This window comes from Notamacropus eugenii, chromosome 3, assembly GCF_028372415.1.
Source record: "Notamacropus eugenii isolate mMacEug1 chromosome 3, mMacEug1.pri_v2, whole genome shotgun sequence".
In the NCBI taxonomy this organism is placed as follows: domain Eukaryota; kingdom Metazoa; phylum Chordata; class Mammalia; order Diprotodontia; family Macropodidae; genus Notamacropus; species Notamacropus eugenii.
In genome coordinates, this window is record NC_092874.1 from 413,224,808 (window position 1) to 413,238,566 (window position 13,759).

The following is a 13,759-nucleotide window of genomic DNA, read 5'->3' on the forward strand; positions in this document are numbered from 1 at the left end:
ACAACTTGCAAACCTCCTCTCTATTGGGCTTTCTGTTGTGACCTGCATTTTGGTAATATTTTCATGGTGCATTATCTAAGTCATCCTAAAGTGCCAGAAATTAAAAACTCCCAGCAACTTGACTATGAATCATAAGCTTCTCTAGTTATAGAGTCTGGGAAATCCCAGTTTGTGGCGCCTACACATTAGCGATGGTCCTACAAGAGATGAGAAAGCAGGAAAGGACATTTCAAATAAGCCTGTTATTCAGGTTTTTTTTAAAGCAAAATCACACATTACTCCCTCATTTTGTGTTCAGTGTAGGAGTTCAACAACTTTTCTAGTCCTGGAAAATCTAATATACTCAATGTATGGAGAGTACCTTTGTTTTTGGCAATTAATTTTTTACTCAGAGAAATTTCCCATTTCCCACATAAACCTTAAAAACCTATCAAGTATGATTATTTTTCATGATACTATTCAAATCAAAAATTCATCATTGGTCAGAGGGAACTGCCAATGGCTCACATTATAGCTTTATTTATTAGGTCAAAATAAGTCCCTTTCAATATGAGAATATGAAATATACTCATACATCTAAGTGATTGTTACATGGCTTGACTGTACAGTCCAAGTATAGCCTAGATAGCTGTCCTTACTGATGAAAACCCAAATCCTTTCAGCTAACATATAGGTACCTACAACTATAATTAGCACTTTCACACCCAGGTCAAGCTTCACAAAATATACCCAAGATAAGCAGCCTGAAAAAAAGAAAAAGCAAATTTTCAAGTCAACTTTTTTTTAAGACAAATTTAGTTACTGGCACTGAGACCTCTGTGGGTAAAGATCCCAGAAAACCATCAATCTCTTGCTGAGGAAACCACTAGGGAAATGGAGCAGGGCAAGACCTGGCTAAGGAGGATCTCACCTGGAAGCAGCGAGCCATATGGTAACTTCCTATTTTAGTGATGTACTCTTGCTAAGTGGGTATATAACCCTGTTAACCTCCTTCTGGAAACACCGAGCTGAACTGGGTATGAATTTTCTTTGCCCTGGATAAATGCCTACTGCAGTAAAATAAGTTTGGGACATGACTTTGGATTTAACATTGAGTCAAGATCACTTTCCAAAGCAACAGCCATGATAATGATGAAGAAAGTCTGCTTACCAGATTCTTGGTTGTGGTGTTGTAGGTAAAGAGGATCCAACTTAAAGGCACCTATCAAGTCTGCTCTCTTTTTCACCCTGTTTTTGGACAAATCCACATAACATGGTTTAATTAATCATATTATTGTCATGTCAAAGAATCAGGAGTGTCAGAAAATGGTTTGATTCTACAATTATGTTATATACATATAGGCTTCAGAAAATCCTCGCACATTAATTTGTCTTACGTTAATTCCAGCTATTTATATTTTTAAAAATAAGCTTATCTATTTAAAGGACAAGGAGAAGACACATAGAAAGCTTTCCAAAAATTCTGTTATATAAGGGATGGAAGGCCCTCTGAGACTGGGAAGATGGAGCTATGGGGAAATTTAGCTCATGTAAAAGCAAAAAATATCAATGAAAGTTTCTTTTTTAAAAAGAAAAAGAAAATGTCTTCCAAATGGAAAATTAGCCATTAGAGATAGTAAATGACATAAGCTAATTGAGTAAAGACTTCCTAATGTATCTCTATAGACAGCTTCTGAGGTTAACACAGTCCTGAGACTCAGAGAGTCCTCCCCTATACCATAATTATACCATAGGCACCTCCTCCACATTATAGAATTTGTCCCTTTCCCCGAAGGAATATAAAATAAATAGAACTTCCAAATGCAAGGGCATCAGAGGTACTCTGGACATGTGCTAGCTCCCATTACACAAACAATTCTGGAACACTACTAAAGGCCGAGGATGTAGATGTACAAGGGAACTTGTGTCATCGATAATTCAAGGCAAAAACCTCCTATTTTTTTTTAATTCTGAGTGGGATGGACTTGAATTATGAAATTCAATTCAATTCAATAACATTAAGCACAAGGGAGTGGGCTAGACAGTTGGGGATTGTGAGATGAAGAAAATGACTTCCACAATTCTATAATCCAACAGGAAAAGGATGCAGGGGCACCCAAATCTGTACCACATATTACAATGGCATCTGGACTCTTGATTTCACTTGTGTAGAGAAGTCCCCAGGTGAGAAAACTCTCTTTCTCAATGAAGGTTGGCACCCTTTCTACAAATTAAAGCATAGTGAGGTGCCTGGAGCATTCACTAACAAATTATGTGATTTGCCTAAGGTCACCCAGCAAGTGTGTATCAAAGGTGGGACCTGAATCAGGGTCTTTCTGGCTTCCAGGTGAGGCTCTCTAGTCAACATCCTTACACAAATCAAAATATGATAACTGCAAAGAAAAGGTTAAAAAAACCACAAGAAATTTGAAAATTGCTTTTATTTTGGTGGGTAAACATGACCTAACAGCAATATTGTAGTGAAAGTTTCCTAGGGATAGACTGGAGACTAAATTTCAATCTGACAGTGGCCTTGGCTTAGAAAACAAATGCAGTGTAATAGTCACGGAAAGATAAAGCCCAGTAAGCATGAAATAAAGCTTTGAGAATACTGACTGCCAACGAGGAAATGAGAGAGAAAGGTAACTGGATTTATTTTCAAAAAGCCAATACTTGTGTGTATTTTTCTCCTTCTAAAAGGAAAAAAAGAGAGACTGTGTCAATCAACAATAATAAACTTTCTGGATTATATTCTCTGCTTGAATTGTATGAGAAAATTCCATTAAAACTAATGGAAGATACACCCACACAATACCGCCCTTCATATATGAAAATGATACTCCTGACTGCCTCACTGTTTGTAGGGAAGGCATTTGGAGCTTTTTTTCCCCAATTGTGGTGACTGATTTCAAGTGATATACCAATGCTATCTCAGTGTCACATGTGAACAAGGGCACACATTCTAATAGCTGACCCAGATAGGAGTGCTTTCTGTGATGATGTAAGTGAACAAAGCTACCTGAGACACAGAAATTCATTCATTCAATGAACATTTAATAAGGGCCCACTACATGTGATTGCAGTACGCTTTGGGAGTTACGCAAGTGACTAAGAATCCAAGAATGCTTTGGATTCATTATGGAATCACAATTATAGAGCAGCAGTCCCAAGAAAGGACCTCAGAGTTCATCGAATCCAACTCTCTCATTTTATAGATTAGAAAACTGAGGTCTAGATGGGGACGAAGTGGAAGGAATCATGATGAAGTAATTAGACTTTGGGTCAAAGAGAGCTAGAAGAGTGTGATACCTATTTACTCTGTGACCTTGGATAAATCACTTAAACTTTCTGAGCCTCAGTTTATTCATTTATAAAAATAGGGATAATAACATGTATACTCCCTACCTCCAATGGTTGTTGTAAGGCTCAAATTTTTGTTGTTGAGATGTTTCCATCATGTCCAACTCTTCAAGACCCCATTTGGAGTTTCTTGGCAGAGATACTGGAGTGGTTTGCCACTTCCTTCTCCAGCTTATTTGACAGATGAGGAAACTTAAGGCAAAAGGGGTTAAGTGACTCACCTAGGGTCATACAGCTAATTAAATGTCTGAGGCCAGAATGAACTCAGGTCTTCCTGACTTCAGGCCCAGCTAGTTATCCTCTGTACCACCTAAATTCCCAAAAGCTGAAATAGGTAGCTATATAACACTTTCAAACTATATATATAGCTAACTATATAGTTTGCATAATAAAGTTTGCAAAACACTTTGTAAATATTATTTCATTATCCTTATTTTACAGATGAAGAAACTGAGGGTAAGAGAGGCACTAGTTTGCCTAGTTATTCAGTTAATAAGTATCTAAGGTAGAATTTGAACTTGTATCTTCCTGACTCCAAACCCAAAGCTCTGACCCACATGCCACCTAGCCACCTGCCCTGGTGACGTGATCTATATAAAATGCATTGCAAACTTTAAAGAATTGCCTATCATTATTACAAGTAACTTGTCCAAGATTACACAATGGATAAATGGTAGCACTGGTATTGAAACCCATGTTCTCTGAGTCCATTACAAGGATCTCATTTCAACCTCACAACAACCTTGGGAGGCAGGTACAACTATTATCCTCACTTTTCAGTTGTGGAAACTGAGGCAAGCAGAGGTTAAGTGACTAGAAACTGATTTAAAAATAAAAGGTAGTCCAGGCTGTTCTGCTGAGCTTACCTTTGGGATTTCTTGGTTCTTTTGTTCATTAGTATCCTGCTTTCTCATTTAAACATTTTTAGGAGGCTTATACAAAGGTGATCTCACAACCACTACGTCTCTGAGGCTGTATTTAAACTCAGGTCTACCTTATTCTGGCACTCTATTTATGAGCTGCCTCTAAATCCCATACTCTTTCAGCTACATTATATTGAATTCATTAGATAGAACTATACCCGATAATGTAGAGGGGGAAGGGAAGAATGTTAGTGGAATAAAGAGTGAAGGAATAGGATGAAAGAGGATATGTTATATGGTTGTTTAGACCCACTGATGTGTGAGGTGACCCATGGCCAAAATCAGTGCTGTCCTTGGAGTCAGCAGGTCTGGTTCCAAACACTGCCTCAGAGACTCTCCTTACTAGCTCTATGATCCTAGGGCAAGTTCCTTAACCTTTATCGGTCTCAGTTACTCCTCTGTAAAATGGGAAAAATAAGAGCATCTACCTCCCAGGGCTGCTGTGAGGATCAAAGGAGATGATGGGTGTAAAGTGATTTGCAAACCTTAAAGTGCCATAGAAATAGAAACTGCTATTATCCCTCCCCTTTAGGATTAATCTCATTAAATTAGCTCTATGTTTTTGTGTAATATCATTGTTTTTTGCACATTTTGCCATTCTGTATTATTGAGATAAAATTTCTTCAGCAAATGCAATATCATATTTTAAGAAGAGCGTTGACAAAGCAATGAGTTTCCCCAAAAGGGTGATTAGAAGAGGGAGGGTCCTATAAACCAATTCAGATGAAGAATCATTAAAGTAACTGAAATCAGAGGTCTTGGGTTCAAACCCCAGTCCTGCCACTTACTAGTTGTATGTCCTTGGGCAATTGATTTACCCCCTCTGAGTATCAGTTTTGTCACTAATACACCCAAGAGTTTGAACTAAATTCATTATATCCCTCCAAGTTTTATAGCCTATGATCAATTAAAATGGGCATTCTTGGCTCAGAAAATCGAAAACCAGAAAGACAGTGTGTATAATGGGTAGAGTGCTGTTGGGAGATCAGAAGGGTTCTAATCTCATCTCCAACATTGACTAGCTGAAAGAATATGGACAAAATCACTTTCTGAACTTCAGTTCCTCTCTTGCAAACATGAGAATGACAATGCTTGTAGAACCTATAATACCTTACAAGTCTGTATATAAATTTCACATCAGGTGAGCTACCTGAATGGCCTTGCAAACATTAAACAACTAAGTAAATGTGACCTATTGATGGTGATGGTGATGATGATGAAGTTGAAGATGAAGATGATGATGCTGGCAATGTGTGATCTTGGGTAAGTTAACCTCTGTGGGTCTCATTCTTTCTTGTTGTAACAAGAAAGAATGGGACCCAGTTCCCCTAAACTCCCTTCATTATAGGATCATGGGAGATCACCTTTGCATAAGCCTCCTAAAATTGTTTAATCAAACTACGAGAAAGCAGGATATTAATAAATAAAAGAATTAAGAAATCCCAAAGGTAAGCTGCAACAGAACAGCCAGGACTACCTTTTATTTTTAAATCAGTTTCTAGATCCACTTTCAGGTTTTAAGAATGTTAGAACTGCTGAGACATCTTGGAAGCGGTTGAAATTCTTGTAGTTCTTTAGGTTGTAATCATACACTATATTAATGAAATAATTGGGGAAGGGCAAAGTGATTGGGATTTTTGAGTGTACTTATCCAAGCAGGGAAAAACAGAAGTGCAATTGATATGCTGAGAAGTGTGGGACTCCTTTAAAAACTAATCCCATAGTAATGGACCATTAAGAGCTAGCAAGAATGGTTTAAATTTGCATACAAAGGATTCTTAGCAACAAATGCACAGCAAAAGGTTTATGAGCAGAATAATGAAATCATTAGGGAAAGTATTGGCTGTGGTTGTTCAAAGTCAGTTTTTAGAAATTCCAATTATCTTGTCTATTTCAATATTTAATGGAAATCACCAAAATGTTTATTTTACATTATGGACTAACCATTGGTAAAATTTCATTATGAAATACAGATAGTTTTCATTTCAAAGAATGCACACACATGAAATGCCAGTGAGTTCAGTAAACAATTTTCTTTCCTTTAACTTCTCATTTGTAGTAACAGTCAAGTCTGAAATTAAAAACCAACAACAAATAATTCATTCTTGAGTATGTGGGGGTGGGTGGGGAGGGAAGGTATCTTTTTAAATATAGAAGGCAGTTAGGTGGCACAGAGGGCAGAGCATTGAGCCAGGAGTTTAAATCTGACCTCAGACACTAGCTACGCATCCCTGGACAAACAACTTAACCTCCATCTGCTTCGGTTACCCAATTTGTAAACTGGGTCTATAAAGAGCATTAACCTCACAAAGACCAAAGGATATATTTGTAAAGGGCTTAGTACAGGCACTCAAAAAATGCCTATTTTCTTCCTTCCTTATGGAAGTTGGTGACTATGCTTATATTCAAGGAGCACAGCACATGTTACTTTTACATTTCTTTTAATTATAATGATTATGCTAAAATCCTAAGTTTAAAGTATAATATTGTGGTCAGGAGGACTTGTATTCAAATCCTGCCTGCGAGTTAGTTCTAGTGATCCTCAAAGAGGCATTTAAACTCAGGCAACTTTGTAGGATTTATTGACTAAGTCTCAAAATAGAGAATTATGATATACATTGATGGCCAAAGGCCATCTGCCTTTACCAGGAGTTTTCTAAAATGATTTTATCCTTCCCTTATTTGAGTATAAATAGAGACAGCAGGTGCTTTGTGGGCAGAGAGACTGGATTTGTAGGCAAAAAGACCTGAATTTGAATGCTTCTTCAGAGCTAAGTTCAAATACTGCCTCAGACACTTACTATCTATGTGACCCTAACTAGACAAACCAATTAACCTCTTGAATTAGCCTTAGTTTCTTCATCTGTAAAATAGGTATAATAATATCTACCTCGCAGGGTTGTCATGAGAATGAAATGAGATGTTATGTAAAGCATTTTGCAAATTTTAAAGAGCTACATAAGGGCTAGCAAATAATATCATATTAAAATTAACGTTATGATGATCATTCATTTAGCAAATGAAAAACATAACATCTAATTCTGTTTACCTGGACATCTAGAAGAACATAGGTTTTAAAAAGAGCCACAAGCCATATAAATTTATAAGACAAATTAAAATCAGCCAACAACAGAATCCGAGATGTAACCAGGTTATCACAACACAATTTTGTTGGGCTGAGAGCATACCCAAGTCAGACAGCAGCAAGATCTTCACAGAGTTGCTATATACTGGGTGAAAAGGGGGCAAGATAATTAAGACAGGTTGGACCAATTTAGTCTGACCATCGTTGCTTCAACAAGCATTTGTTGAATCTACAACCATGGGGATACCACCACTTGCTAACTGGAGTGACTTTGGGCAAGTTGTTTAACCCATCTGAGCATCAGATATTTATGTCTCTAAAATGGGAGTATTAGCCACTACCTTCCACAACAGGTTGAAGTGGGGAGGGAGGTGTCAAATGAGAGACTGTATGGGAAAGCAACTTGTGATAATGAAGTCGTAAAAATAAAAATGCTAACTACTATTAGTTATATTGGACAGTAAGAATTTTGAGTCAGAAGGGACTTTAGAGGTCAGCTAGTCCAGCCCCCTCATCTTACAAAGATCTTACTGGGACCCAAGAGAAGTTAAGAAACTGGCCCAAATTAATAAATAGCAGTTCTGGGATTCAAACCCAGGTCCTCTAAGTGCAATTTTGTTGGACTTTGTATTGTATCACACAGAGAAAGATGATAGCAGAAGAAAATTAAACAAAGTCTCAGGAAGTTTACCAACTAGGCAGGCACTAGACATCTGGTCCAACCTCTTTATTTTCCAGATCAGGCAACTGAAGTCTAGAGACATTGAGTGACTTGCCCAGGGTCCCATTGATAGTAAGTGGGAGATCTGGGATTTAGAACTAAGTCCTCTTGCTCTAAATCTCATATCCTTTTCACATCATTAGCCTCTCCCCCGTACACATCAGTATTGAAGGGATTTCAAATAGAGGAATCATCAGAATATGATTGGAATGAGACTTCGCAGTAACGAGACATATAGACAAGATCTTCTGACAAAAAGCAGGAGATACAGTAAACTAAACTAACACAAAGGAGTCAGGGATGGACGTAATCCTCAAGTCTTGGCCAAAGCATCCAAAGGGCAGAGTTTACAGGAACATACTACTGAATTCATGTGGGCATTAAAGTCATATATACAGGACCTCTGTTTAATAGAAAAGAAATGAAATGGATTGATTAAACAAAAGTACATTCGTTTTCCCTGTAGGGTCAGTTTCCATTGAAGGCAACATCAATCCTACCATTAATCACATAATGTTGTAATTTTATACCATATGTTGATTTTTTTGAGGAATCCCATCTTATTTACCTTGCCCCATGTTCTTTTACTTAGCAGCTCCGTGAGAATCTTATTGCTATCCAATTGTCGTATGCTCTCAGCCCCAAAAAATTGTATTACAATAGACTGGCTATGTCAGTGACCAGGTACAGGCATATTTGATTATACTCTGCTTCATTTGATTGTACTTCACAGATGTTGTGTTTTATACAAATTAAAGTTTGTGGCAGCCCTATGTCAGGCAAGACTACAGGTGACATTTTTCCAGTCTCATATACTCACATCATATCTTTGTGTCACATTTTGATAACTCTTGAAATATTTCAAACTTTTTCATTATTACATCTGTGATCCATGATATTTGATGCTACTATTGTAACTACTTTAGGGCACAGAAACCTTGTCCATATAAAACATCGACCTTAGGTGATAAAGGATGTATGTGTGTTCTGACTGCTCCACCAACTCACTGTTCCTGGTCTCTCTCCTGCTCAGTTTTCCCTATTCCCTGAGACACAATATTGACGAATATTAAATAAACTTCATTGATAAAACAGCATCATAATTATCATGCTTAACGAAATATACGGGTTTTTCAAATTATTAGATCTACTTCCTCCCCTTAACTTCCTCTCTTAAAAAATTAAAATAAAAAGCACCGAGTTTAATTGAAATCTAAAAAATATGAATACTCTTTATAACATACTACATGCTCCCAAGAAATCTAAAGCATTAGAATCTACCATTAAAAGTTTTTTTATTTAAAAATATGAAGTTGTTTACTCTTATAGTTGATTTTTTAAAAATATATTGGTAATTTTTGTTAGAGCTGGAAGAGACTTTCAAGTTCTAGTCTGAATTCTTTTACTGATGCTGAAACTGAGATCCAAAGACATTGTGACTTGCCCAAAGTCTTTCAGCTAGTAAATTGTGAAACTGTAACTAAATCTCAGGTCTTCTGAACTCCCTGACCTCCCTCCAATCCCTTCCTACTGGGATAACACACTAGCAGTGATATCATGAATATACATCAACTACAGTAATAACTGAGAGATAACTGAGGAAATAATTCACATTTCAGGAGAGAAAGTATTTGAAGGACTGAGAACAAATTCCTCCTACCAGCAGTCATCTATAAAAGAATACATTCTGGGGTCAACTGCTTCAAAATTCAGGAGAGAGCATTTCTGTGTTATCCTGTGAACCGAGACCCACTTAAAAATTGCATTTAGTGGGCTGTGAGAAGGAAAATGGGAAGTATATTTATTGTTTGTGTCACAGGTTTCTGGTAGTATCTCTCTTTGGTCCTTTCATTGATTTAGAAAAATAGAATTTCCCCAATGTGAACAAAGATAGATGTATTGAAAGAAATATACCTCCAAAACTTTTCCTGTTTTAAGAAATTGGTTAAGAAACTACTACTGCGTTTCTGTTGTTGTCAAGAAGATTCTTCTGTGGTGTGGGAGGTTAGACTAAATGAACTATAAATATCCTTTTAAACCCCAAGATGTGAAGAGTCATTTATTCTCTTTTTTTAAAAAAAATTACCTCATACTTTTTCTGTTTAAAATTGAGGAAATGACACCGAGGCGTGTCTGAGCACAACTTATATGCAGAAAACCACCTCTGAATAATTCAGAGCTGCCAGATGTCTAGCCATATGACATTAGAATTCAACTTATTGGGAGCTGACAGAGCAGAGCATTTTTTGCTTCCTGGGGCTGAAAGAATAGGGTGGCCACAGAGAAAGATAGGGAGAGAGACCAAACTTTTAACCCCATTACCATAGGGAACTCCCTGATTAATGAAGTTCCTCTACAGATCTGTCTGTAGACAGATGCTCCTCTTGTGCAGTTTATAGTCCTAGAGAGTTGCCTAAAGTTCTGAGGGGTGAGCCTTGCCCAGGGTCACACAGCCAGAAAGTATCAGAGGCAGGTCTTGAACCCTGATCTTCTTGGTTCTGAGACTAGTACTCTATCTACTCTTTATACCTACATTACAAACCAGCTTAAAGAATTTAGGGGGAAAAAATATAAGATCTGGAGTCTAGAGACCTAGGTTCTAATGCTGACTGTACCACTACCTAGCTGTGTGGGTAAATCTACCTCTGTGTTTCCTAATCTGTAAAATGAAGAGTTTGTGTCAGATGATACTTGAGACTTAATGTTAAACGAGTAATAAGCCTTCATTATTTTCCTGTCACAAAAAGTTCCAACATCTTTGTATGGCATTTAAGTCCCTTTGCAGTCTGCAGTTCACTCTCCATTAATTCCATATTGTTCCCTACTATGATCCAGTCAAACCAACTGCCCACCACAATCTGCTCCCTTTCTTTATTCACACCATTAACAACAATAACTGACAGCTAGCTTTTGTGTAGTGCTTTAAGGTTTACAAGAGGTTTTACCTACATTGTCTCATTTTATCCTCACAATAACCTTGTAATGTAGAAGCTGTTATTATCCCCATTTTATAAACAAGAAAACTGAGGCTGAATGAGGTAACTAGCCCAGGGTTATATAATGAGAAAGTATGTCACACAAGAGTAGAATTCAGATCTTTCTGACTCCATGTCCAGCACTCTCTAGAGGCATCTAGGTATGATGATGGGCCAGGAGTCAGGATGACCTGAGTTCAGACACTTACTGTGTACCCCTATGAAAGTCACTTAACTTCTCTCCACCACAGTTGCCTCCTCTGTAAAACAGGGATAATGATAGTATCTGTCTCCCAGGGTTGCTTTTAGGACCAAAGAGATAATATTTGTAAAGCACTTAACACATTTCCTGGCACATAGTAGGCACTTAATAAATGCTTATTTTCTTCCAATCCACTGTACCAACTAGCTGCAACTATTTATACTGCCTGGAATGTCTTCCTATTCTTCCTTTGTTTACTGAATGCTTACTCATCCTTTAGAACTCAACTCAAATCCTCTCTCCTCTAGCTAAAGCAATAAGAGAAGAAAAAGAAGTTGAAGGAATTAGAATAGAGAATGAGGAAACAAAACTCTCACTCTTTGCAGATGATATGATGGTATACTTAGAGAATCCTAGAGAATCAATTAAAAACCTGTAACAATGAATTCAGCAAAGTTGCCCAGTATATAAAATAAATAGACATAAATCATTAACATTTCTATATATTAACAGCAAAGTTGAGGATGAAGCAATAGAAAGTGAAATTTCCTTTAAAATGACTGCAGACAATATAAATACTCAGGAGTCTGTCTACCTGCCAAGACAAACCCAGGAACTATATGAACACAGTTACAAAACATTTTTCTCACAAATAAAGTCAGATCTAAACAATAAGAAAAATATTAATTACTTATGGGTAAGCCTCATTTCTCAAGAGAAAAAGGAATAAAATTTATAAGAATATGAATCATTCCCCAACTGATAAATGGTCAAAGGATATGAATAGGCAATCTTCAAACAAAGTAATTAAAGCTATCTATAGTCATATGAAAAAATGTTCTAAATCACTATTGATTAGAAAAATGCACATTAAAGCAACTCTGAGGTTGCACCTCAGATCTGGTTAATGTGACAGAAAAGGAAAAGAATAAATGTTGAAGGAGATGTGGAAAAAATTGGGACACTAATGTAGTGCTGGTGGAGTTGTGAACAGATCCAACTATTCTGGAGAGTAATTTGGAACTATGCCCAAAGGGTTACAAAATTGTGCCTCCCCTTTGACTCAGGAATGCCACTGATTGATCTGTATCCCAAAGAGATCAAAGGAAAAGGAAAAGGACCTAAATTGGAAAAAAAAATTAAAGCAGCTCTTTTTGTGATAGCAAATTGAGGGGATACCCATCAATTGGGGAATGGATGAACAAATTGTAGTATATAATTGTGATGCAATACTATTGTGTTACTAGAAATAATGAGCAGGATGGTTTCAGAAAAGCCTCAAAAGATTTATATAAGATGATGCAAAGTAAAGTGAGTAGAATGAGGAGAACAATTATACATAGTAGCACAAATATTTTGAAATGATAACCAACTGTGAATGACTTAGCTATGCTGATCAATACAATGACCCAATACAATTCCAGAGGATTTATGATGAAAAATCTGTTCACCTCCAGAGAGAAAACTGATGGAGTCTGAATGCAGATCAAAATATACTTTTTTTTAACTTTACTAGTTCAGGGTTTTTTGTCTGTGTTTTCTTTTGCAACATGGTTAATATGGAAATGTTTCTCATGACTTCACATGTATAATCTATATGAAATTGCTGCTTTCTCAAGGAGCAAAAGAGGATGAAGGGAGGAAGAGAATTTGAAACAACATTCTTCAAAAACGATTGTTAAAAATTTTTTTGTACATGTAACTGAGAAAAAATATTTTAAAAAAAAAACTTATTCAAACAAACAAACAAATGCTGCTTCCTCCAAGAAACCTTATTTTATCATCCTGGCTATTAAGAGCTGCCTCCTGATTCCTTATAAGGAACTTTTATAAGTATTGATCTTATTCTAGTGGCACTTATTATAGTTGCCTATTACTATCTTTGTCTATTTCCTAATTCCCACTATATTGTTGTAATAGTAGTTTAAATGGGAAGATCTTTCCCAGTCATTAATAGACCCATGTGACCTGCCTGGATCACATGGAAGTCTGAGTCACATGGAGCCTGTGGTAGGAGGGTTTTTCCTGAATGGGTGGAACAAGAAGAGCAGAGCTAGAGCAGAGCTGAGAGGAAGTTGGTCATAAGAACAGTCAGAGTTAGGAAGGATGCAAGCAAGCAAGCAGGTATCTGGCTAGCATGAGTGAAAGAGTTTGTTTGTGATTTTCTTTAAGGGACCCTGCTTGTGATTTGTTTAATGGAGCTGGTTTGTGGGAAGCCTAGCAGGGGGAAGGCTTGGAAGTGGTGTTGTTCTCCATATTGTTATTGCATATAGATTTTTGTTACTATGATGGATTTGGCTTTCTGGTATCTGAATAAATGTTTTGGTTCTATCTTCCATGTGGAGAGTCTGTTGTATTTTGCAATTCAGAATTTCATCGGGATATTCTTGGCCTCCATAGGCGCTGTGAATATTGCATTGGCACTACAATTGTAAGCTACATGAAGGAAAGAACTGCAATAAATAAAAACCTAAATTATTTTTCTCTCCCTTTGTACCTATTACAGTGTTCTGA

General features: G+C 36.9%; 1 protein-coding gene across 6 annotated transcripts in view; it reads right to left on the reverse strand.

Annotated features, from left to right (window-relative positions):
- DDC (dopa decarboxylase) overlaps positions 1-13,759 on the reverse strand; it is a 130,405-nt gene that overhangs the window by 27,093 nt on the left and 89,553 nt on the right. For all 6 annotated transcript variants that reach the window (XR_011964621.1, XM_072598166.1, XM_072598168.1 and 3 more), the window contains one exon: positions 1,151-1,227. Coding sequence is in view for 5 of the 6 variants with exons in the window: in XM_072598166.1 (XP_072454267.1) it covers positions 1,151-1,227 (77 nt within the window). In the remaining variant the exon portion in view is untranslated. The remainder of the gene's footprint in view (positions 1-1,150; positions 1,228-13,759) is intronic.